The following is a 24173-nucleotide window of genomic DNA, read 5'->3' as shown; positions in this document are numbered from 1 at the left end:
AAAGCCCATGCCTGGGATTTCTGCTTGGCTTAAAAGCCTGTGTCAGTCGGCTCAGTGGCCATGACGGACACCACCAACAGGCTGAAATGACAGACGTTGACTGCTCCTCACGCACTGGAGTCCGGGAGTGCGATCAGGGAGCCGGCAGCATCACATCCTGCTGTGAACCTTCCTGTCAGCAGACGCCTGCTTTTTCTCTGGGTCCTCCCGTGGTGGAGGCGGGACGGCAAGCTTCCTGGCCTCTCTCCTTACGATCGCATTGTGGGTGGGCACACGACCTCACCTAATCAGCCTCATCACCTCCAGACACTGTCACGAGGGGGTTGGCTGCAGCTTGTGCGTCTGGGTGTCACAGCGGCCCAGGAGGGACCTGGCAGGGCTTGGCTCAAATTCTGGGCCCAAAGGCTGTCCCATGTGCTCTCTCATCAGGCTTTCAGGACACTTTGCTGGGATAGGGAGGCTCAGAGTGCCCTGGGGTGAGGGGCACCCATCCAGACTCCAGGCTGGGCCTCTTTTCAGAGCTTGTGCTTCCTTCCTGTGGGGACCCACTGGGGCCTCTTCCCTCTGCTGTCACATGCATCCTGTGTCATTCATGGCTCTGCACAGCCAGAGCCCCCAGGACAGGCTGCCATGAGGGACCTCTGCGCAATCTAAGGCAGGACTTGAACTCTAAGTTGTCATTTTAGAGGTGATAGATGTCTCTTGCAGCCTTTCTCGAAGCACAGCTGGGGCCCTGTGCACCAGAAACCCTGGGGTACTAGCTAAAAGTGGGGTTCCAGGGCTCCTCGCTGCCAGTCAGGCGCTCATGGGGGCAGACCAGGACCCACGGTTTTCAGATGCTCTTCACTTGACCCAGGCCAGACCACTGTTGGTCTTCTGGCCCCATTGGGCCTAGAGCAGCTTTTTATGTTCCCAGATCTAATGAGCCTCCTGTCTGGGCTGCTGCAGCCTGTCCCCGAGCAGCGTACCACCTTGGAGAAGCTGGTGACAGACCCCTGGGTGACACAGCCTGTGAACCTTGCTGACTACACCTGGGAGGAGGTGTATCAAGTAAATAAGCCAGGTGAGAGGCGAGGAGGTTCCCCAGGCTGCCTTCTGGGTCTGGGGAGGACGGGGAGGCTCACTCTTCCCATGCTGTCCTGGACACAAATGTCACGGCCTATAGCTGGCTCGTTCCCTATGAAACAAACGGGACTTGATTCTGTTCCAGGGGCCCCTGAATGCCACCGGGGTTCAGAGCTTTGGCTGTGGGCCTTGGAAGGTGGGTGAGTGCCTGTGGGAGCCTGTGACGAGATGGTACCTACAGAAGGGGTGGGGGGCTGGGGTTCGAGAAATGCAGTTGCTGCAGTGATCTGAATGGGCTGACGAGGGGAATAACGCCACAGACGTCAGTCAGTGTTCGGGGACCTCCAGGGCCCTGCTCTTCAGACGAGGCAGATGGCTGCCCAGCCGGGCCACCCAGCCCGTGTGGCTGGTCACTAGGCTGATGGTGATGACTCCAGCCTAGAACCCCCACTGTACCTCGGCAGGTCCAGGGACTCTGGAACAGTGCCAGTTGGTTTTGGAAGGGTCCCTCGGATGGCTTTCGCTCCTAGGAATTCTTCCAGAGGGAAGCAAAGTATTTTAGAGTCATGTGTTGTTAGTTAGCATGTGATGCAACACCATCTTCTTTCTTCAGACAGCGGAGTTCTGTCCAGTATGAGTCTGGAGACGGAGAGCAGGACCCTAAGCACAGTGGCCTCGGGCCCCAGGGGAGCCCCCTAACGATGGCTTCACTCAACCAGGAAATCGCATTGTTTTCAGGCCCTTCTGTTCAGAGAAATTAATTCTCAGGAATTAGGCCAAGTTCACTTCCGAAAAACACATGTGTGAGTTTGATAAATGCTAGAACAAAAGCCCAGTGATATTGTACCGTTTTAGGTTTATAAAATAGACTTGGAGTTCATTTTTTTTATGACCTTGAAAAAACACTGTAATATTCAATTGAGTTTTGTACTATGAGATGCCATTTCATCTGTGAACTTCTGAAAAGCATCAATAAATTTGTAAATCTCTTTCTACTTCTGTATATATGCACAGTTCTGTTTTCTCTGACTTGGTCTCTGCTCATCTGATAGGCGGAATTTGCAGAACTGGTTAGCCAAATGACCAGCGTATTTTATTCATTTATTTCCTTGAACATTTTCCAAATTAAAGCACTTTGTTAGTAAACACTTACCCTGACTTGGACCGTCTGAATTCTTCCACAATGCCAGTGTGGGAAGCACTTCGTTTCTGCACCCCTACTCACCGCAGCTGGAGGGAGGGCCAGCCTCTGCAGCTTGCTCCGTCTCAGGAGACTGGGAGAGTGTGGTGGTCTCAGGCACCTCCCTTTCTCCAGGCCCAGCTTGTCCAGGTTGGCCCATCACCTGTCCGGCTCTGATGTCAGGCGGCTGTGCAGCAGGCCCTCCCAGCAGCCCCAGACATCCCCGCGCCAGCCTGGCGCCACCTCTCCCTCACTGTCCTACTCTTGCTCAGGTCCCAGGGCTTCTCACACTCAGATACCGCCTGCCCCCGGCTCCAGTGCATCCCCTCTGAAACAATCAGCTTGCTCAAGCACATGAAAGCCAGGCTCCATTTTGTACCTGTTGGAGGGGAGGGAGTGCTTAGGGGTAAGAGGAAAGTTTTCTCCCCTCACCCCCTCCGAGACACCAGGAAGAAAACAAGAAAAAGGAAGACTCCCCACTCTCTTCCCACAGTTCCCACTTGCTGCAGGTACCAAGGCTGCTGCTGCCCAGAGCCCTGAGGAAGGTACTTAGGGGCCAGGCCGCCTCCACTATGGCCCTGTGCTCAGCACTCAACTGTCTTAATATTTTAGGACGCTCAGGTAATAGCTAATGTGATTCTCAACTACGAGGACACAGGATTTCTCCATCTCTAGAAATTGCTGTTCGAGTGCCATGGCGAGAAAGAGATGGGGCTCCTCCATCAGGGTCAGTTAGGCAGAGCTTTGAGACGTGTTTTTGTAAGTGTAGGAAAAAGTGATACAGAACTTCAGAATTCAAATGAGTTTCCTTATGTTTTAAGAACTGTTTTCAAAAGTGGGAAAAAAAACACCCCCAAACATTTATCCTTGTAGTGTTTATGTTTACAACACAAGAGAAGTTACAGAATGTTTTTTTCAGACAGGTGTGCCATGGGCTGATAATGCAAAGTCCTCGCTCTACAAGAGCTGTTTGTTCTTTATATGAAACAATAATTAAACTTCATCTGACTTGATGGCTGTAGAAGGTTTGATACTTTGAGAGTGTTTTTCACAGAAAGAACCCGGGGAGAAAAGTTCTGAGTCTGAGACTGACACATTTTTCTGTCCATGTTCCAAGTATGCACCCAGAGAGCAACATGTTCATAGCAAACTGAAGATACTGTCGGCTCTTAGAGCAAACCTGGCACCCCAGCCGTCTCTTTGTTTCCAGAGCTGAATAACTGCTTAGGTTTCTTGATTCTTTCCAGGTCGTGGGGTAGCATAGGGTTTTCTTAGGGTTTGGGTGTAAAAGCATTAACAATTTATTTTGAGGAGCTGACAGTTGAGTGTTTTAAGAAGAAAGATTAAAAAACATCAAAAACAACCAATTCTTTGGCCCCACACAGATTACAAACGTCCTTTTCTTTGATATAATCCTTGTGTAAAAAGATAGGTCTTGGCACAGAGCAGGTACTCTGTAAATTGTATTCATGCAAGAATCAGGTCCCTTTTCTGAACCAGAACCAAGTTCAGAACCAGGTCCCAGTTCAGAACAAAGTAGGTGAAACAAGAAATGTCTATAAAGTAAGGTATTGGGCTTACGAGTGGTGGAATTTAGGCAGTTGAGGGAGCACACCATTTTATTGTTTTTCACGACTATCCACGTTTGAAAGATGCGTAGGCGCTATACCCGAATTACTACAGGTCTAGATCTGAAATTTAAGAAGAAATACCATGACAGGAAAAAACTCTGAGAGTCCTGAATTAATTACAGCAGGCCAGAGGGTGGAAGGAAGAGACAAGAAAGAGGTTAATTAGTTAAACAACTGCAGGGCAAAACCAACAAAAGACTGCTTGTGTTCCTGAGTGTGTGTTGGAACTTCAAATAACTTCCAAGTGCCTATTTCCACGGTTATCTCAAGAGAATAGCTAGGGCCACTGCCCCCCAGGAGCCTACACTTCCTGGTTACCGTGCGTTTCCCCCACTGTGGCCCACAGCCAATCCAAAGGAGCAAACACTCCCTCCCTGGACTGCAGCCATCCCCAAGCTAGCCCTGGTCCACTTCTCACACCCCCTTCACAGCCAGTATCAATTCTTTCACAACTCACATCTTTCTTCCGTCTAGTTGATGTATACCAGAGCTCGTCAACCCCAGGACAGCGGACATGCTGCCTTCACCTACCGTGTTTCCCCAAAAATAAGACCTAGCCGGACCATCAGCTCTAATGCGTCTTTCGGAGTAAAAATTAATGTAAGACCTGGTCTTATATTATGAGAAGAGCGGGTCTTATATTAACTTTGACTGCAAAAGACGCCTTAGAGCTGATGGTCTGGTTAGCTCTTGTTTTCGGGGAAACGCGGTAGCACTGCCGCTGGCGGTTTAGACCGCACACCCCAGGACCTGGCTCTTTCCTGGCTGGGGTATATGGCTCGACAAACCCTCTTGCAAAAAGCTTTCAATCACGAAACCGGTTTGTTTACCAGCAAATTGGGCTGAAACATTACTGGCTTTCATCTCAAGGGGAAACCAGACCTCCGAGTGGGGAGGACGTGTGTTTATACGGGGACATGTGTTGCAGTTCCCGTCGATGACTTGGGCCGCATTTCTTAAAAATTGTCGCGACTCCCGAGTTCCTTGCGATGGTTTAAACGCCTCTGGAACACGCGTGTCTTTCAGTGTGTGTGTGTGTTTCCTCAGTGCTCGTGCTGAAGACAGATTTTCCCACAGTAAGTCTTGAACATCTTTATTCGGGACCCCGTTTTTTCTGACTGCTTCGTGTCCAGCCCGATATGAAAATGCTTCGGGGCGGCTCTTGCTTCCTCCGGTGAAGTTACTGTCGAGCCACGGGAACTGGCCGGTTTGAGTCAAGGTTCTCCTTTCCTTTCACCTCTTCTCTTCACAGGGATTTTAACGTAATGCGAAGCGAAAGTTTGGGGAAGGCGCTGTTCACTCGCCGCGCGAGCCGAGAACTCGAGACCGCGGGAAAGCGGCCTCGCAGCCACGAAGCAGAGAGCCCGCCGCGGGCCCACCCCGCGTGGGACACGTCCTGACAAGGGCCGCCGCGGAACGCGTTTCCCGCGCCGTCGCGCTGGCGAGGGGGAAGGCGGAAGCGGCGGACCGGGAAGGCGGAAGCGGAGGACCGGGGAAGGCGGGAGCGGCGGACCGGGGGGGCTCTGCTTCCGGCGCCGGAGTCGCGGGGGCCGCCTTCGCGCGATGGCGGCGCTCGGCCGGCAGGTGAGGCTGCGCCACCGGCTGGGCTCCTGGCGGGCTGCGGGCGGGGCGCAGAGGAGCCGCCGGCGCCCCGGTGCCTCTGGGCAGGCGGTGACGTCCTGCGGTCGGACCCTCCCGGAGGCCGCTGCACACAGACAAGTGCACGCACCTCCGCCCGGTCCGTGCGCCGTTAGCGCCGCTCCGCCCGGCTCCCTCTAGGCAGGGCCGGGGCGTGAATCGGGCGGCGGGGCAGCGAGCGCGTGGGCTGGGCTGACTGCCGGCGCGACGGCAGGTGACGTCTGGGTGGGAAGGGACCTCCGCGCCGGCCTGGACCACTGACGGTTTCTGGAGAAAACGGGAATTCCGTGTGCAAGTTGCCTGACAGACTAAGTGCATTGTGCTTAACAGGATTGTTTTGTGGAACGAATTTAGGTCCCTGAATCCGGAGCCGAGGAGCAGGTCCAGGTTTTTCACGTGTGGGTAGCAACTCGGCGCCCCGGAGTCGGCGTGGAAATTGTTTTAGACTAAAGACATTTGAGGTTCAGCACATACAGAACGTTTCTCCGAGCTTTCCTTTCCACTAGGAGCAGAAACGTCTGGCAGTGACGCTGCCGTGGATCCTCTCTCCTGGGGAGTTTATGCCCATGAGGGAAAAAAGAAAAAAGACCCCTTGGCACCGGTGTAAACAGACGATATGGCGAACTTCGTCACCGCCCTTTGTCCCCCTGGAACCCACTGGTTCCTCCCGTGAGGCCTTTCTCCCCTCCCGCTCGTCATGCAGTTAGCTTCCGTCCCTAGCCCCGTGGGGAGCTGTCGCTTTTGTCGGCTGCCATATGCATATTAAGACACTGGGGATTTTTCTTGCTGCTGATCTGTTGTCAGTTAAATGTGCAGCCTCCCCACCCCCCACCCGCACACCCTGAACCTGACGGTAAAGGACGTGTGCTCCCCTCCCCCAAGCACACTTGACCAGGCAGCCCTGAGATAGTTCCCTTTCCCCTCAGTTACAGGAGCTTCGTTGCTCTGGCCTCTGTGCCCTCGCACTACTCTACTCTCTGCATGGGGACCTCCTTCTGTGTAGGCTTTTTAAGTTCACATACGGTTTTGCAGATGTCCTATGGAAACAGGTTCCTGTGGGACCAAGGCACAGATACCCTGCTCATCCTGTTCGTACGTCCTGCGTTGCCCATGACATGGGGTGGTGAGGAACTGATGCCCTTTTGTACTGTCTTACAGGTCTCGGGTTGGTACCACCTGATCCCCCTCACCTGGGCCCGCATCTCTAGGCAGACTCCTCAGAAAAGGATGATGGCTTCCTTGTTGCGTAAACTGACCACAGCCTCCACCGGAGGGGGCCTTGAGGAGATACCCTGTGCTGGACCCAAAAAGTGTGTGCAGGACCCAGAGTGCAGGACGCATCTCCCTCAGTGCCTCCTCGAGAAGCAGAGTGCTCCTGTGGACAGAGGGTCCTGGGAGCGAGAGGAGGTCATCACTTCCCTCCTGGACATGGGTTTCAGTGATGGCCACGTTAATGAGTTGCTCACTGTGCAACCAGGTACCCACCCTCAACAGCTGCTGGACATCGTTTCAGAATTAATACTCTTGGGTGTGAATCCAGAGCCTGTGTGTGTGGCTTTGAAGAAAAGTCCTCAGTTACTGAAACTGCCTGTAGTGCAAATGAAGAAGCGCTGCAGTTATCTGCGAAAGCTTGGCCTTGGAGAAGGTAAAGGTGCAACTTTTGTAGATAGTGCCCAGGGGTCCAAGCTGGGGAACGAGTAGCCATGGTGAGCTGGATGAGGGGAGCTTTCTGGGGAAGGCCCTTGAGAGGACTGTGAGCTGGTGTGGACGTGAAGAAGACGCGTGGTCTCGTTTCAGGCCATGCAGGAGGGGAGGAGGCAGCTGAGTGGCAGGCAGGGACGCTTGTCTTGTTCACTGGGGGGGCGCTAGCATCTAGACCGGGTGGGCATGGGTGCTCACAGGTAGATGTCAGCATGCGATGTTGACGTGTGTAACCTTTGATGTTTAAATTAGCTTAGGTGGTCTTAGTGCTTTGTGTCTGAGGTCGAGCCAGAGCCATACAGAGTCCCTGGTAAATGCTTGGATTCCAGCTGGGTGTCTTGATTTACTGTGGAACGTGAGATCTTCCCAGATTCCTGGGAAATGCTGGAGCAGCTGTTCCCTCCAGCCGCCACCTCCACTCCCAACAGAATTCTAGAGAAGTTCATTGGGTTTCTTTATGGGCCTTCTGGAGAAGGGGTTTGGGGGCCCATGAGGGTCTCCAAGGACCCCTACCCACTTTGACCAGAGGAGTTCCACTGTTCTCTTTTTCATTCTTGACTCACTGGTTAGATGTTGGGGGGGGGAAGGTTTGCAGACCCACGTTTCAGAGGACCTCTGTAGGCTTCCTTCTCCAAAAGTAAGCAGAGACAGCCTTGTGTGTTTCTCGGCCCCGATGACCTGTAGCAATATAATCGGAAAGACTAAACTGAACACCTTATGTGCTCTGATTATAAATTAGCAAGCTCAGCACGGCCTTACGTGGCAAAGATACAATCTAAACTGAAATTTAATTCTGACACATTTTAGCAAGACAGTGACTAACTCAACTGTTAGGAACATTTCAACCAGCCGTTTAAAGAAGTGATTTTAAGCTTCCAGGTACCAACTTTTACCAACTATCCGTAGGAGACCATGTGCCGCAGTTCACCTAGGGCAGGCTCAGTTCATACCAGTTATCCTAATGCAATTAACAGGGCATCTTTCACCCAGTTTGGATACAATATGTGGTCACCCCACTAGCTAGGTCATCAGTATTTGTGCTAGTTGTTATTATGGTAATTATTTTCATGGCACTCCTTTTCTTTGAGTTCAGGCCCCCAGGTCTTAGGAATATTGGTTGTGAGTGGTCCGATGACAGTTTTATTCTGGAAGGAAACGTCAACCCAAAGTCCCACGATGAGGGACGCTACTCCCCATCTTACTGTCTGACCTTTCCAGGAAATCCCTGTGAAATGCTTTTCTAGGTGAGGAAGGCAAGAGGAGGCGACAGAGAATATGAAGCAGGCGCCTTTCAGCTGGGAGGCCAGAGGAAGGCAGGGACATGGGGCGGGGAGGGCTGGAGAGTCTGAGTGAGGGGTTAGCGGGCGGTGGGCCCTTCTGGCCCCTCCCCCTCCCCGGGTGCTGCTGGGAAGACCTCTGAGGCCGGCACTGGTTCTGTGGGGGCAGGGGTTCTTATTCACTTTGAAATGCTGGTTTGAGTTGGGTGGGCGCGGTTAGGTTAGCCTCTTGGTTTCTGGAACACCCTGAAATTCCATATTTGCCCTTTTCTGTGTTCTGTAGGGAAGCTGAGGAGGGTGCTTCACTGTTGCCCTGAAATCCTCACCATGCGTCAGAGGGATATTGCCAACACTGTCAGTGTTCTCCGGGACAAGTGCCTTTTCACCGTGCAGCAAGTAACCGAGATTTTGCACAGATGCCCCTATGTTCTTCGGGAGGACCCCGGTGAGCTGGAATACAAATTCCAGGTGAGGTGACCGAGAGAGTGGCTGGGGGAGTGACAGTGGGCTTTCCAGCTTAGCAGGGGCAGCTGCGTGGGTAAGATGCCTCGCCGCCTGGCAGCCGAGGAGAGCGCGTTGGTCTGTCGCTTGTTCATTTCAGATGGGGTCGCTTCTGTGGCTTTTCTGCTGTGAATCCTGAAGGACCCAGCCCTATTCTTAGGGTCCACACCAGCCTCTGTGTGAAGTGGCTGATTGAAAAGGAGCGAAACCTTCTGTGTTTCCAACCTGTGTTGCACGTCGGTTCCAGAGACGTGAGTGTGACCGTTGTCCTCACTTTTCTGGGACCGATGGTGCTGAGGCGGCTCACACGCCTGTGTTTGCTGACCTGCGGCCTGTCGTCCCCGTACTCATGCTTTCTCCTTCCGTCTGAGCAATGTAGGACTCAGTCTCTCCCTGCCGCCCTTTCCTCCCTGCAGCGTTGTTCTCAATGTGAATTTGAAAATGCTTTGAAAACTGGCAGCTATCAGACAAACGCGGTGGCAGAGTTGGGCTGCCGCCGTCCACTAGGCAGTTGTTGAAGGCTTTTGGACAGGTTGGGTCTCCCGTGACTGGGACGACAGGTTTCAGATCTGCACCTGAGGCCCTAACCTGTCTGTGTCCCCAGTATGCCTATTTCAGGATGGGCGTGAAGCACGCGGACGTGGTGAGGACCGACTTCCTGCAGTACTCCATCACCAAGACCAGGCAGAGACACACGTTCCTGGAGCGCCTAGGACGGTACCAGACCCCGGATAAGAAGGGGCAGACACAGGTCCCTAACCCTCCACTCAGGGACATTCTCAGAGTTTCCGAAGCTGAGTTTCTGGCCAGGACGGCCTGTTCTTCTGCTGAGGAGTTTGAAGTTTTTAAGAAGCTCTTGGCTCGGGAGGAGGAAGAAGAGTCTAAGAACCACATGCCTAGTGACAGAAGCACAAGTGAGGACGAGGAGGACGAGGACGGGGAGGAGGAGGGGGAGCTGTGATGCAAGCGCCGGAATGAGCCAAGCCCCGAGACATCAAAGGATGTTTTAAGTTTCTCAACACTTTTGGGAGCTTCGCTTGGATCTTCTCAGGTTATTTTTCATTCTAAAACTGGTCTTTTGATGGAAAATTATTATACATCACCTGAGAAGTGGTCAGACTAAGGGGGAGGTGCGTGCGTCTGATGTGTTGTCAGGTTTCTGTTCCTTCGTGAATAAAATACTGACTTGGAGCTGTTAAAATCGGGGAACTCAGTGTGTCAAAACTTGGTTTTATTTTTTTTGGTCATATATGTAGGTGATAATTCACGGCAGTGTGGTTCAAGAGACATTTTCTGTTTCCTTCTAGTGATGAAGGTAAAATTAGGAGAAGGCAGTGAGGTTTTAGTACATCATAGCACTTTATTTTATGAAAACAAGTAGCAGGTTTTCCACACAAATACTCATGTTTTAATCCAAAACTATTGCTTCATAATTGCATTCAGTGTACAGCAGAGTAGAAGTAGAAGGAAGTGGGTCAGTAACACATGGCTTCTTCATGCCAGCGACGTTCTGGGGGCAGTTTGCTCTGTCTTTGTGAGAAGCAGGCCTGGCTCTGGCCTCAGGGAACTTTCCTGTTGTGCCAGCCCATGGCCAGCGGGGCACAGCCAGGCCTGCAGTCCCTGGCAGCCATGGATTGCCAGAACGGGGTTCGTGGAGCCATCCTAGCCGCCCCTTCCGCTCACTTCACGGAGGGGCGTCTGAGACCAGAGGACAGGGCAGGGTCGGGCAGGGTGGGGCCTGGGCTGGAGGTGGTCTTGGGTCATTCCAGGGAGCTCTCCATGACACCAGAGGGGAGGACATCCCCTCGGGGAGCCCAGAGGGTTTGCGGAGTGACTGGAAGCGTTGGGGTCAGGGAATGGAGTTGGATGTAAGCCAGAGGTCACCTCTGACGTAGAGGCCCAGCCCTGATGGCATGAGCTCTGTGACAGAGGGAGGGTAGGTTCGTCCTAGGACATTCTGGGCACCCCTTCCTTGGGGGAACTGGCACAGGATCAGTGCTGCAGAAAATATGTTTGGTGATGTGACTAAAGTTCAGGCCTTGGCAGCATTTTAACAGCTACGTGAGACTCCTAGCTCTTGGCCTTGTGTTTTGCAGACCACGTAAGAATCGTGCCAGGCAGCCATTCTCTGCTGGGGGCAATCTGTGTCCCAGGGAACATCTGGGGACACTTCTGGTGGTTAGGACCAGGAGAGAGAATGCAGTTGGGATCTGGTGGCTGAGGCCAGGTCTGCATGGGACAGTCCCATAGCACGATGATCCAGCCCCAAATGTCACCGGGGCTGAGGGAGCTGCTGTGAGGCCGGGCCCAGCAACATGCGACTGTCCGTTTGTGAGAACTTCAGATTTAAATGCCTCACATTTATCATGTTTGATTGAAAAGACAAGTAAGTCACTGGTTCTGTACGAGTTCCTTCCCCTGTGCCCTGGAGAGCTGTTGGGGGTTTGAACTGTATTTTACTGGGGGATTCAGTGATAACTCAAAAGAATTCATGCTTTTTTCTTCAGGCTCATGTTTGAGCATGGCCACAAAGAGAAGGACATTTCTTGCAAAAGAAAATGCTCAGTGACGCCCTCCACACGTGGCAGTGGCTTGCCAGCAGGAGCAGTTCCAGCTATGGGAAGGTGCTGGGGCTGCTGGCGCCGGGTGGGCCCTGCTGCTGGCTTTGCAGGTGGGAGAGCAGTGGGTGAGCATGCATGTCCTCATGTGCCTGTGACAGCCCACGTGCAGCAGGGGAAGGGACCTTCGATCTTTGCTGTCTTTCTTGGCAATGGACAAAATTACTTGAAAATGAAGACAGTTCACTCTCTGCCAGTGTTTTCACTTTTCTTGCATTTTGTGGCATCCAAGTGCCCGACACTCTGGACCTGGGCTGCTGTTCTCGTGCCCAGGTGGGTGGAGTGGGTTCCTAAATGTATCTGATTAGATGGCGAGTTCATCCAAGTTTGGGCAGCAGACGGCGAGCGCAGCACCTGGCGGTTGCCCCCTTTCCTTCCGACGCAAATAAATGCGTATTTGATTCCGTGATTATTGATCTCCGTGGGTGGATGTGGAGTGTTTTCAAGGACAACATTAGAGTTTTAAGAAGGAGCCCCAGGATGAAGGCAGTGACTCATTTGGAATGTTTCAGGGTGAATGCTAAGTCCTTTAGCATCAGGAAGTCTTGACTAGATACTCAGTTTGTAAAGCATCAGAGTGGATTAATCGACGGCAACACAGCGCCAAGCTCCAGTGACTGTCCTGGAGAACCCAGTGTTGCCGAGTAAAAATCTGAAGTGCGTTCATGCTGGCCTCGCCGCTGAGGGGCTTGAGGTTATCAGCGAGGTCGGAGAGAGTCTCAGCTACATTCAGTGACGTCACTTGGTCATGCCGTTTGCTAGCGATGCCGTAGCTTACACAGATGCGGTGACAGGTCCCAGTGTCGCAGCAGCGGTCAGCAGTACGTGTTTGTGTACATGGCTTGTTCACACAGGTGGGCCCTGGGGACCGGACATTCTGGAGTCCAGTGGACACTTAATGACATGACGGTTCCTCCTTTCTGAAAATGACAAATTGCATAATACACAGACACACGCACACACGCGTTTAATAAGAATAAAAAGTCTAAAATATACTCTAACTCTTCAAAAAACGTTTTTATGAAAGATGAAAGGAGGGGTGCTTCCAGTGGTGAAAAGCTGACTTGGGGCAGAATCCGTGGGAGACGCATGGGGGCTTATGTCCCAGCTGTGACCTGCTCCACACGGGTGAGGAGGGCTGGCCTCTTTGTTCTGAGCTCCTCTGCAGGAAGAAGAGAGCTGTGTGTGTGTGGGCTGGCCACGGGGGTCACGGTGAGGTGACAGCGCTCTGCGGCTGGTGATGCCTCTGGACATGCTGGGACCCTGGAAGCCCACAGCGGGTGGTGGACGAGGATCTCGCACGTGATCTGGCCAAGCCAGCCCGCTGCCCATCTTGTTACTCAGACCTGTAAGGAGGAGCCCTGCTGCTAGTGCGGTGCCTTCTAGCGGCGTCAGTGTAGTGCTTTGTGACATCCGGGGTCTTTGGTGTGACGTGCCATCGGGGATGCTTTCTCTGAATCAGGCTGAAGCCTGAGTGGGGCTTAGCCAGTGATGGCCATGCGACGTGGCCCCCGTTTTTGTAGAGAAAGTTTTCTTGGGTCCCAGCCATCCCCGTTGAGGCATGTGTCGATGGCTGTTTGCTGTGACCCAGAGCTGAGTAGTGGCCACAGGGACCGTGTGGCCCACAGAGCCCAAGGTACTAGGTGGCGGCATAAAAACACGTACACGTGCCTTGCGCTCATCTTTCGTTATCGGTACATAGTGAGGGTTACAATTTTAGTACAGGTTTTTCCTTTCCTAAGGTGTGTATACACTTTTTCGGCACCGTCTGTATTTACTGCCTGACCTTTACAGCAGAAGCTGTAGCCCAAGTGTGTAAACTCCGTCTTAGCACTGATCACCGTTTCCTCTTACACAGCCATTGAGCTGTGCGGTGAGCACTGGCCTGTAGGGTCTCTGCGGGAATAACCTCCCGGCAGAGCCGCCAAGCAGACAACTCGCTTTCCTTTGTGTCGCCTCCCCTGCCCCCGCCCACCCCACCCCCTCAGCCCTCCCCCATCCCCAACCCGCCCTCTGCCTTCCTCCTCCACTGGGTATAAGATCTGGGGGCGGGGTCCTCTCTCTGACTTTGGGATCTAGCTCTGGTTTCTGGACGTTGCAGAAGCTCCTGGCAGTCGGCCTCGCTCCCCCAGGGCTGACGCGCACACAGCGCTGGCTCATTGACCACAGCACAGGCTGCCCCTTGGGGATACATGGCCTGGGTTACAGCAATGGGCTGGGAGGTGCAGCGCAAGACGCAGAGATGGTGGCCGCAGAGCGTGTCCCTGGCCGTGGCCCGGCCTGTCTGTCTGTCTGCTAGAGGCCAGAGGAGAAGCCGCGCAGGGGACGGGCTCCAGCCAGGACTTTGTCCCCCACGGTGTCCTTTTCAATCCAACTTTAGACCACGTCTTTCTGGCTTCTAGAAACTTGGGAGGTTGGTGGAGTGTCACAAGAACGTCCCGAATCCTTTGAAGAAAACAAAATGGGGCATGAGGAGAATGAAGCTGCGCCTTCCCGTTTGTCTTAGGGTCAGGGTCGCTGCCCCAGTCGTCAGAACTGTGAGGTCCGCTCCCTGTAACGAGGCACTGGGTGGGGGCGGCTTTGTGGAGGACTGACCACGTCCCCCAGAGGGAGGGAGCCCCCCGCCCCCCACGTGGTGCAGCCCTTGGATCCTTCCTCGGAAGACCAGGTCACTCTGGTCACTTTGGATTGGAATGAATTCTTGCTTGGTGTTCTTAGGTGTGTGTCTGGGTATATGGGTTTCTGTTTCCTGTCTGTTTTGTTTTCTCCGTTGTGTCAAGAGTGGGTATTCTAAAAGCCGTTATTTGACAATCAGTCAAGGGTTTCTGATTTGTTTTTATAGAAATAGATTTGCTGAGTGACTTAAAAAATACTCTTTCAGGTAACTTATTGCAATATACATATTTCAAACCCAGGTATATCTGTGGCTTCTTCCCCAGTGTGAGTTGCTTGTAAGTTTTGGAGCGCATGTATTGGATGCGTGTGTCGGGGGCTGGAGGGGGCGTGATGCCTTTGAGTGGGCTTCACACCTGATGGTACGACTGACCGAGGTGAGGCCGCATGGTGCTTCCCGCCCCACAGATGTCCAGCTGGTCGGTGTGAGGGGTCCCCCTTTAGAGTCAGCCTACTGCCGCAAAGCCCTTCTGCTTCTGGTTGGTTGTCAAGGTCTCTGAATACCATTCCTCAGCGTGTAATAACCGTGGCCTGTTTGAAGCTGCCTCCCTCCTGTCCTGCTCACAGGAAGATGGACGGTTCGGCTCATTTATGAGCGGGAGTCGTGAGCTGTCCTAGGCTGCCCAGAATTCTTTCATTCCCAGAGATGTGTTGATAAGAACCTGTGGTCAGTGTGATGCTCATTACAGGCTGTAGATGGGTCTCTAGGTTTAAGCCACTATCTTCCGAACTATTGTGAAGACTTCAGCAGAGTTTACATGTGGGGAGGTGGGGTCACATGCAATTGAGTTGCCAAAAGGGTTTGAGAAAGGCTGGATTAAACCAGATCAAGTCAGAAAGTTTCTTTCATTTCAGGGTTTCTGAGGCTTAGGGTTCCTGTGTCCATTGGGAATCTCCCAATGAGAGGGCATCTTCAGGACTTCCCGAAAGTTAGAGGACCACGGCTCCCCATTTTTCCTTCCAGTAGGTGGCCATTCAAGGGTCTGGGAAGCACTCCCTTCGGTCCCCGAGCTCTGATGGAGTGGGGTTCGTCCTCACCCCCAGACAGACTCGTCTCCACCTGAAGACGTCGCTGCACCAGGCTTGCATCCATCGGGACGCCTCACTTTCTGTGCTTCTCACCTGTCTCACCCTGTCGGGGCGCTCAGAACCCTGCCTGGGAGTCTGTGATAAGGGCACACACGGGCTTTCCCTGGCGGTGCTAGCAGAAGGGCCGCTGTCACTGGGGGACGTACCTTAAGATGTTTTCAGTGTTGGACTGTCACTTTGTTTCCTGAAACAAGTAGGGAGAGGTGGGTTATGGAAACCAGACTGTGTCCGCGGGACCCCGGTGCCCCCTCCGCCCAGCCAGCATTCTTCAGCTCACACACAGCCCACGTTGGGGACACCATCACTGTGGCACTGAGGTTAGCATTTCAGTGTGCCCACCTGGCTTGAGGTGCACGTTGTGGAATGACGGGGACAGCCCCTGGCTGGATGAGTCATGGAGAGTGAAGGGAGGGTGTGGGCGGAGGAAGGGCAGGGCTACCCGAGGGGCGCACCCACGGCAGCCACCCAGGTGAATTACGCACTGCGGCTTCCCCGGCACTGAGTGATGCCCCAATGTGTGTGGTGACTGGGGTTCGGGCTCGACTCTTTAGAAGTATAACATACTCAGGCAGTGCTTTGTATAATGATTCTTGTGACTAGCTTGAACCCTTTGGGGAAAGAACCTGGGTGTGAGTGAATAAAAAGTAAACAGATTTGCTCTATTTGCAGCCAAGTATTTGGGCCTGTTGATGACTCTCTTGCTTCCCAATTTTAGCACCAGGTACTGTGTGCACCCCTCAACCTACCCTGCGGCCTCCAGCACCCACCGTGCCTGGCGATACCAACCGCGTTTGCTCACATGTGTAGAGTTTCTTAGAACATGGCCGTGTAGGGCAGGCCAGCGGGCAGACACACAGCCTGGCTCAGCCCCCAGGCCTGCGGCATCCCACAGCACTCTGTCCCCAGGGCCACCCTCACCCCAGTACCCTGTGAACTACAGGACACAGCATGCCCCTCCCCTCCCCACCCCCCACGAGATGGCACCTGTGCAGGGTTTTCTTGATACTGGTGCTCTCACAGCTCTCTCTGAAGCAGATGTCTTGGTGCAGTTTGTAGACTCGTTTATACCTGTTGCAAGAAAGCTCTGTAAAGGCCAGACCTGGAGCTGCTGCACCCAGGCCGCGTGCACCCACAATAGCAGTGAGGGTGTTGGGGGAAAGGCCTTATTTCCCTAATAAAAGTTAATCTCACACGGATGTACTAAAATGCCCCACATAAAAATCGTGTGATTTTTAAAAATTATCTTTACCGAGGTGTGATTTACATTAAATAAGATACACCCCATTTTAAGTGTACGTTTTGAGGAGCATTGACAAAGTCAATGATATTAAGAGAGAAAACGTGAAATTCTGAAGACAGGTCCTGCTTGGGGCAGGCCACCCAGCCCTGAGGCCCTGAAAGGCTGACCTCACTTTGTCCGTGGGCAGTTCACGGAGAAGTTGGAGAAGCCTGGTAGATGCAGGTGTGAGATGCTGGTGGGTAGTGTGGAGCAGGAGACCTGACTTCAAGCCCTACCTCCTATTTACTAAGTAGCCTGCTTTGCGCACGGCTCTGAAACTTACGCCTCAGTTTCGTGTGAAGTGGGAATTACTCATGCCACCTCTGACAAATTTGTAGATGATAGTGAATGGGAAAGTGTCTTGGTTCTTGTTAACGCCCTCAAACGTCAGAGCTGTTGAAAGAGATCCAGGGACTTTAAAGGCAGAGTTCTAGCTCCTGTGCTCTGTCTAGAACCTTTGGATTTAGGCCTTTGGTTAAGACTTCCAGCCATCAGGGAGTAACAGGATCGGAAATTAACTTCCCAACACAACAACCAGAGAACTGGGCAAAATATAAGAAGTAATTCTTTTCAGATGTTAGAAAACAGTGCAAGACTGTGATCCTTGAGAGAAGGGAAACAAATGAGATGAGTTCTGTGATCGCCCTGGACTTCAGTCTGGAGGCACCTTTTGGACTGCATTGCAGGGGCCAGGGAGCAAACAGCTGAAGAAACAGATTGGAGTTGGGACGGCAGAGGCATCTATGTTTATGGGGCAGAGTCCTGGAGAGGAGGGAGGTAAGCAGAGGATGAGCTTCAGAGATCTGGAGAAGCGTCCCCTTGAAAAATAAGCTGTGCATTCATAGCGTGAAACCCCGTGAGGCTGGGCAAGAACTACTGAGGAGGTGAGTGAGTCCCGGAGCCAGAGCAGAGAGGTCTTGATTAATAACAAGCCATTCCATAGAAACAGAAACCCCAGAAAGGCCATGCCCTAGAAGTGGGGCAAAATTAATCCCAGAATAAAGGTGATGCTAAAGTCATCCTAAAACAAGCCTCAAAAGGATCAAATTAAACTTAAATAACTACCTTGCAGAAAAAAATAAGGAACATTCTTGAAAAGAATACAAAAAATAAAAACCCAGCACGCAGTAACAAAGTTTACAATATCCAGCATCCAACAAAAAAATAAGACATTCAAAGACTAGTGGAAAGAATCAAGAAAATGTGACTCATAAGCGGGCAAAGAAAAATAAAAGAATAGGAAAACACCCAGAAATGAGGTCAATGACAGAAGCAGCAGATAAGGACCTTAAAAATTTGTTCCATGTGTTCCGTGATCGAAAGGAAAACATAAACAAATAGAAGATAAATGGAGGAGCTAAGAAAAACAAAATGGAGCTTCTAGAGATGGAAAAAGCATCGTATTTGAAATGAAAATTTTGCTGAATGGGATTAATGGTAGGTTAGACATTGCAGAAGAAAAGATCAGTGAACTTGAAGGCATAGCAATAGGATCTATCCAAAATGAAGTAGAGAAAAAGACTGAGGAAAATGAAAAGAGCCTCAGTGACCTAATGGACAATATCAGTCTAATACATGCATAATTAGAGTCCCAGAAGGAGAGGAGAGAAATGGACAGAAAAAAATATTTAAAGAAATAATAGCCAAAATTTCCCAAATTTGATGAAAGCTAAAAAGCCAGAGATACAAGAAGCTTCATAAACTCGAGAGAGTAAATACATACACACTCACAACTCTACGAAAGGACATCATAGTTAAATTTCCCCAAACCAGTAATAAAGAGAAAACAAAAGCAGCCCGAGTGGGTGGGGGACAACATTTCATATAGTGAAAGAAAGATAAGAACGACTGCAGTCTTGTCTGAAACCATACAAGCCAGAGATAAAAGAATGACGTCTTTAAAATGATGGAAGAAAACACACACGTGTCAACCAAGAATTCTATATTGAGCAACTATATCCTTCCAAAAGGAAGGTAAATGAAAACCTTTTCAGCCAGACAACAGGCAGAGAGAATTCATCCCCAGCAGACCTGCACTACAGGAAATGTTACAGCAAGACCTTCAGGCAAAGGAAGACGGCACTCAGAGGCCCATGTACCAGAAATGGCAGCCACGCAAGTAAGTACGACTGCACTCAAGGTTTTTAAAGGTGATTGTTGGGAGGAAAAACAACATATTGTGTGGTTCAGAGCACGTGTGAAAGTAACACGCCTGACCTGACAACAGTAGTCAGTCAGCTCGCTGCCGTAGAGGTCTCCCCTATGTGATGTAATTAAAGGTCTGTTGTGACAAGCTGAAGATGAATATTGGAAATCCCAGAGCAGCCACTAAAAAAATTAAACCAAAGCAGTATAACCAGTGAGCCAACAGTAGAGGTAAAAGAGAATATTTAAAATCCAGAAGTAGGCAGGAAAAGAGAAAAATGTAACGAAGATCAGATGGGGCAAATGGGAAACAAATAGCAATACAGTAGATTTGAACCCAGTGACATGTCATTACATTAAATGTCAGTGGTTTCACTACTGCAGTGAAAACCAGAGGTGGCAGCCTGGATAGACAACACGGCCCAGCGTGTGCTGAGTGCAGGCGGCTGCAGAGGGAGGGTGCGAGCTCTCGGCACACACGTCGGTCGCTGAGGGCTGGTCAGCTACCCGGCCTGAGGCTGGTGGCTCCTGTGGCTTCGCCTACCGTTCCACAGAAGCCACGTTTGGGTGGTCTGCAGACGTGGAGTCCCAAGTCCCAGTGCAGCTCGCTGTGTCCTGTTTCCCTGCTTTGTGTGAAGCCCTGTGACCTTGCCTGCCTACATCCGATCCAGAGTGACCTGAAGCCTGTGATCCTCTGCTCGGCATCCTCCTAGTTCCTCATGTCACAGAGAACACGTGCCAGAGTCCTCCCACGGGTGTCCAGGGCCCCCTGGCGTCCCCCTGTCCCTGCCCCTCACTCAGCACGAGCCCCACGTGGGCCCGCCCCTGGCGTCGGCCTGGGCAGCTGACACGCTGACTCGATGTGTCCCTGAGATACCCCTCACCTCCATGTGTCAGGTGTCACCTTTCCCACGAGGCTTACCTGACACCCTGTTGAATGCTGCAGCCAGCCCGCTGCCTGCCCCACCCTGGGCTTTTCTGGCCCCACGTGCTCATCTCGTTAGCACTGACCGCCTTCCAACACTGCGAACATACCGTGTGTGCTTCCTGTGTCTGGCTGTCCCCTCCCCTAGAATGGAAGGGCCCAAGGGCAGGGCTTGGGCCTTTTCTGTTCACTGCCATGTGCTGAGGGTCTAGAGCTGTGCCTGGCACATAATAGGTGCTCATATGTCTTTGTCGACTAAACAGATTATAAGTGGGACACCACAGAGTCACAAAGTGTTAGCAAGAAAGGTCCTAAGAGGGGCGGTAGGCAAACTGTTGCTGTGAAGCCCATTTTATAGAAGGAAATCTGAGGCATGAGGGCCCTGTCATCACTTAATGGCAGAAGCAACACTCAGCTTCTCACGTGCTGTTGTTTATTTTTGGGGTCTCTGAGGCAGAGAGGAGTGGACCCTGCCATCGAGGGAAGTGGGGCCGACTCCGCTAGAGGGGGCGGGAGCCAGGCCTCCTGGGCCTCTGCTCCCAGCTGCACAGACTTCCTTCTGCCTCAGTTTCCTACTGTGTCAGAGCACACCGCTCTGTGCCTGCCTGATGGTGTCCTCTGGGCCTTGTGAGGATGGGGTGAGCTGCCCTCTGTGGCAGGTCAGGAACACAGCAGGCGTGGTGAAGGTGGAGGAGAGACTTACACGTGGTGACAGATGCCTCCTTCCCAGACCGGCAAGGACTTTGTCTCCGAGAACAGCCGTGTGCAGGGCTGGGGCACTTTCTTACAGGCTGCGGCACAAAGGGAAGGGCCGTGGCTCAGGGGAGCTCGGGGCCCAGGTGGCCCTCTTCCTGCACCCTGGAGGGCCCCGGCAGCTGGTCTGGGACTGGGGTCCACCCCAGCTGCTTCCTGCGACTGCGTCCTCAGCGACTGGGGGCTGCTCTGATTGGGGTCCTTGAAGCCTGCAGGCTGGTTTCCCTTGGGCTCACCATAGTCCTGGGTGTGAAGGGCCTCGGGGTGGTGTTGCTGGCATGGGACTTCTGCACCCCCCACCTCTTGTCCTCAGTCCAAAAGCCATAGCAGAAGCCTATGGCCTTTTCCCTCCTACCTCCACATCTAGCCCCTGAGCCAAAGGAGCCCTTTGCACCCCCCTCTCACTGAGGGGGGGCTGTTGCTCTGCCTTTGCTTTCTGACTGTCCCCAGACCCCACACTTCCCAGGCAGCACCTTGCACCCTGGCACTTGGGGGCAGTGGGAGGCCCAGTGGCTCACTGCCCACCAGCCTCCCCACCTGTGCACTTGGACATCTGGGCACCGAGGCCGGGCCCCATCCTGGCACCGCACGGTTTGAAGTCCAGTGGCAAAGCCAGCCTGGGCCAGGGGTGTCGTCACAGCCTGCTGTACTAGGGTCTCAGGCCCCCCCACCAGCCCAGACAGATGAGGGCAGTGCCCCTGACTTACCGAGCTCACAGCGTCTGCCTTTGAACCCCGGGCTGCAGTCACAGGTGTGGGCGTCCACGCCTGGTATGCAGGTGCCTCCGTTCTGACAGGGGTTTTCCGAACAGTTCCCAGGGGCGTCTGCAAACAGGCCGTGAGTGGTTAGTCCCCTGGACCCCAGAGGAAATCCTCGTAGCATTGCCATGTTGCAGCCTCCTCCTGTTCCTAACGCCGCTGTGCCCTCGAGGGGGTCCCATTTCAGGTGGTCGGAGAGAACAGAGGCGAGAAGACTGGCCTCGGCATGCCTGGGCCTCACCCCATAACCTTGAGGGGCAGGGTCATGACCGTGGTTTTGCTGGGACCCTCAGTGCTGAGCCCCCCATGGCGGAGGAGCCTCATCTCGCAGCTTAGATTGTGGTTGGACTCTGGTGGCCTTCAGGACAGACCCCCAGCCTCGCCCTGGCCTGTGCCACCCCTCTCCCCACGATTCTGCTGACTTTGCCCTTGCACAGGGCTTCTTCTACTTGGAACACCAAGGGCCCCCTTCGACAGCCCCACTTGGAATTCCCTCCTCGTCCTTCGATGCCTGGCCCGTCCCCAGGCTACCTGTATCCCCCAGGTGGCCTCACAGCCCTAGTCCAGGCAGCCCTCTGCAGGACTGTGCTGGCTCCTGTGCCGCTGTGGGCTGCTGTCTGCCTGTGTGCCCGACAGCTGCTCACCATACTGGGGGCAGCTAGAGGCAGGGTGCTCAGTGGCTGCCAGGGAGGGGCGGCCAGGCCTTGCCCTCTTGGGGTCCACAGTCCTTTCTTTTTAGCTTTGTCAAGATAACTACTGTTTTCCTTTTCAAGTTTAGAAAGTTAAGAAACACGAAAGAGTAAGAATTGTGCATCGCCCACCACTCCCAATACCAGAGGGCCAGTCTCCGCTCTGCCATCTAACGCAGCCCCCACGCAACGCAGCCCCCACCCAACCTCCTCATGCAGTGCTGACGGAGCCGACCCACCATGTCCCCCCCCCCCGCCCCGGGGGCTCGCAGTGATCCTTCCTCACTGCCCTACTTCACATCTCTTCTCCCCTCATTCCTCAGGCTTCCCTTGTCTTCCCCAAAGTGCTGAAGGTGACTTGCGGGCTTTTAAAAAAAATTTTATTACAAAAAATGTCAAACCTACAACACGTAGACTATGAAGAAGCCCATACGTCACTCAGCTTCAGTGGTGATCAGCATTTTGCCTCTCGTTCAATCGCTTTCCATCTTTCCATCTCCCTTTCTCTCATTGAAGAACTTCAAAGCAGTTCACAGACACCGTTTCTTTGGGAATCTGATACGTATCTGATACGTAAAGACGTACACATTTCTTACAGAAGTGTGTTGCTATTACTACAAAATTAGCAGTGCTGCCTGAGTATCTTAAGCAGTCACAGTCCACCTTCCAATCCCCCATCGTGTTAAAAATGTCATTTACAACTGGTCGCATCTAGTTAGCAGGCAGAAGCCACAACTCGCTGTAGTGGGAGGTGTCTCCTCTGGTCTGTCACTCTGTCTTCTTCCCTTCTACATTTACTAAAGAAACCAGGTCGTTTTTCCTGCAGAATCCTCTCCTGGATTTGACTGCTGCTTTCTTGTAGCATTAACTCATTCCCCATCCCTGTGTTCCTCTGAAACTGGTAATTAGAGAGAGGGGCTTCAGATGGCCTTTACGGGACTGCTTCCCGGGTGGAGGTCGTGTGCCCCTCGTTACATTGTGAGATGCGTGATGTCTCCAAGTGCATTAGTGACAGGGTCGTGCCCCGGGGTCAGCGTCGGCAGCCTTGTTAGTCCAGAGTGGAGTTCTCCTAGGCTCTGTGCCCCTGATACGGATCCGAGGTCCATCGTCTCCCCAGGGCCAGAGCTACAGCTCTGCCCTCCTCCGCTGTCACTAGCCAGCGAGTCTTCTGTGAAGACCTGCTCTCACTTGGTCACCTGGAAGTGCTGTCCACACAGGCCAGGCCAGATAAATGCTCCATCCTTTCCTTGTATACTTGCAGAATGAGTCGGTTCCCACCACGTGGTTCCTTTGAGCTTCGTGATGGATTTCTGTGTATTTGATGAATTTCTGTCTGTTGCTTCCTTAGTTTTCTTGATGCTCAAATGATCCTATCTTTGGCCAGCGGGACCCCTTTCAGGTTGGCTGCCCTGCCCTTTTGACACAATCTCAGTTGTTTCTGAGAGCTTGCTTGCCCTTTTACAAGTATGTCCTGGGCTTATTTTGTCTCTGTTCTGCTTCAGTCTTGGAATCAGCTGTTTCTCCAAAGACCCCGGTTCCTTTTAGGATGGAACTCCTAGGAGGATGGTCTCTAGAGCCCACAGCCTGAGAAATGGAGGTGCTCACTGTTAGGGGGGTGTCAGTGCGCCAGATCTTTTCAGTAGACAGAATTAGGAAATTAGATTTAAAAAACAAAGATGAACACTTATGAGTTCATACCAGTATTTCCAGTTCAAGTTAACAGTTAAACACAAAGAAAAACAGTGGCTTTCCTTCTTTGGTTTTGTGTTGTATCTCATTGTGCTGAAAATCTTGGTGTCATTAACACTATTTACCCCACAATATACATGTAATAGTTTTAAAAGAACAGTATTTTAAAATAGTGTTTAAAATAACCAGTATTACTACTAACACTAAGGTCACTGAGTACAGCTTAAAATTTCTTGGCAATTCTTTTTATCCTTAGAATATATCTCACTGGGAGTGAATAGTCAAATGCTGTTTTTAAAATCACTTAAAATGATACATTTTTTCCCCGTGTGGTTATGCCATCAACATGATAAAAATAAGTTTATTTTAGTTTGCTTTCAATATTAGGTGTTGCTTTTTTTGAGGTGTCATTTAAAAAACGTTTTATTGTATTTTAATGTACTATGAAGGCATAGTCAGAGAAGTCTAGCATCCATCTCCACGCCCGTTGCTTCCTTGTTCTTGTTCTTTCTTTTCTTATATAGTTAATACTTTTTACTAGTTTTACTTTTTAAATATAGAA

The 24173-nt window shown here is 52.1% G+C and overlaps 3 protein-coding genes across 26 annotated transcripts in view; 2 read left to right on the top strand and 1 right to left on the bottom strand.

Annotated features, from left to right (window-relative positions):
- The window catches only part of PASK (PAS domain containing serine/threonine kinase), a 31170-nt gene extending 29110 nt beyond the window's left edge, over positions 1 to 2060 (top strand). For 4 of the 8 annotated variants that reach the window (XM_074316446.1, XM_074316436.1, XM_074316440.1 and 1 more), the window contains 3 exons: positions 917 to 1063; positions 1211 to 1261; positions 1679 to 2060. In XM_074316446.1, coding sequence (XP_074172547.1) covers positions 917 to 1063; positions 1211 to 1261; positions 1679 to 1764 — 284 coding nt within the window. In that variant the 3' untranslated portion in view covers positions 1765 to 2060. The remainder of the gene's footprint in view (positions 1 to 916; positions 1064 to 1210; positions 1262 to 1678) is intronic. The other 4 variants (XM_019711692.2, XM_074316433.1, XR_012490683.1 and 1 more) reach the window with 3 other exon arrangements.
- A 3274-nt stretch (positions 2061 to 5334) lies between these two features.
- MTERF4 (mitochondrial transcription termination factor 4) overlaps positions 5335 to 24173 on the top strand; it is a 44800-nt gene continuing 25961 nt past the window's right edge. For 2 of the 7 annotated variants that reach the window (XM_074316421.1, XM_074316404.1), the window contains exons 1-3: positions 5335 to 5460; positions 6673 to 7159; positions 8776 to 8960. In XM_074316421.1, the coding sequence (XP_074172522.1) occupies positions 5440 to 5460; positions 6673 to 7159; positions 8776 to 8960 (693 nt within the window). In that variant the 5' untranslated portion in view covers positions 5335 to 5439. Of the gene's footprint in view, positions 6217 to 6672; positions 7160 to 8775; positions 8961 to 9597; positions 10203 to 24173 lie in introns of those variants that run through there. The other 5 variants (XM_019711682.2, XM_019711681.2, XM_074316416.1 and 2 more) reach the window with 5 other exon arrangements.
- Positions 7777 to 24173, bottom strand: part of SNED1 (sushi, nidogen and EGF like domains 1) — a 75373-nt gene continuing 58976 nt past the window's right edge. For 7 of the 11 annotated variants that reach the window (XM_074316374.1, XM_074316360.1, XM_074316312.1 and 4 more), the window contains 5 exons: positions 21183 to 21299; positions 20426 to 20513; positions 16358 to 16441; positions 15520 to 15557; positions 10334 to 14056 (listed from right to left, as the gene is read on the bottom strand). In XM_074316374.1, coding sequence (XP_074172475.1) covers positions 15521 to 15557; positions 16358 to 16441; positions 20426 to 20513; positions 21183 to 21299 — 326 coding nt within the window. In that variant the 3' untranslated portion in view covers positions 10334 to 14056; position 15520. Of the gene's footprint in view, positions 7894 to 10333; positions 15558 to 16357; positions 16442 to 20425; positions 20514 to 21182; positions 21300 to 24173 lie in introns of those variants that run through there. The other 4 variants (XM_074316323.1, XM_074316320.1, XM_074316315.1 and 1 more) reach the window with 4 other exon arrangements.

This window comes from Rhinolophus sinicus, linkage group LG01 (assembly GCF_036562045.2).
Source record: "Rhinolophus sinicus isolate RSC01 linkage group LG01, ASM3656204v1, whole genome shotgun sequence".
Classification (NCBI taxonomy): domain Eukaryota; kingdom Metazoa; phylum Chordata; class Mammalia; order Chiroptera; family Rhinolophidae; genus Rhinolophus; species Rhinolophus sinicus.
The sequence above is the reverse complement of the archived record's forward strand: the minus strand, read 5'-3'. Positions and strand labels throughout refer to the sequence as shown.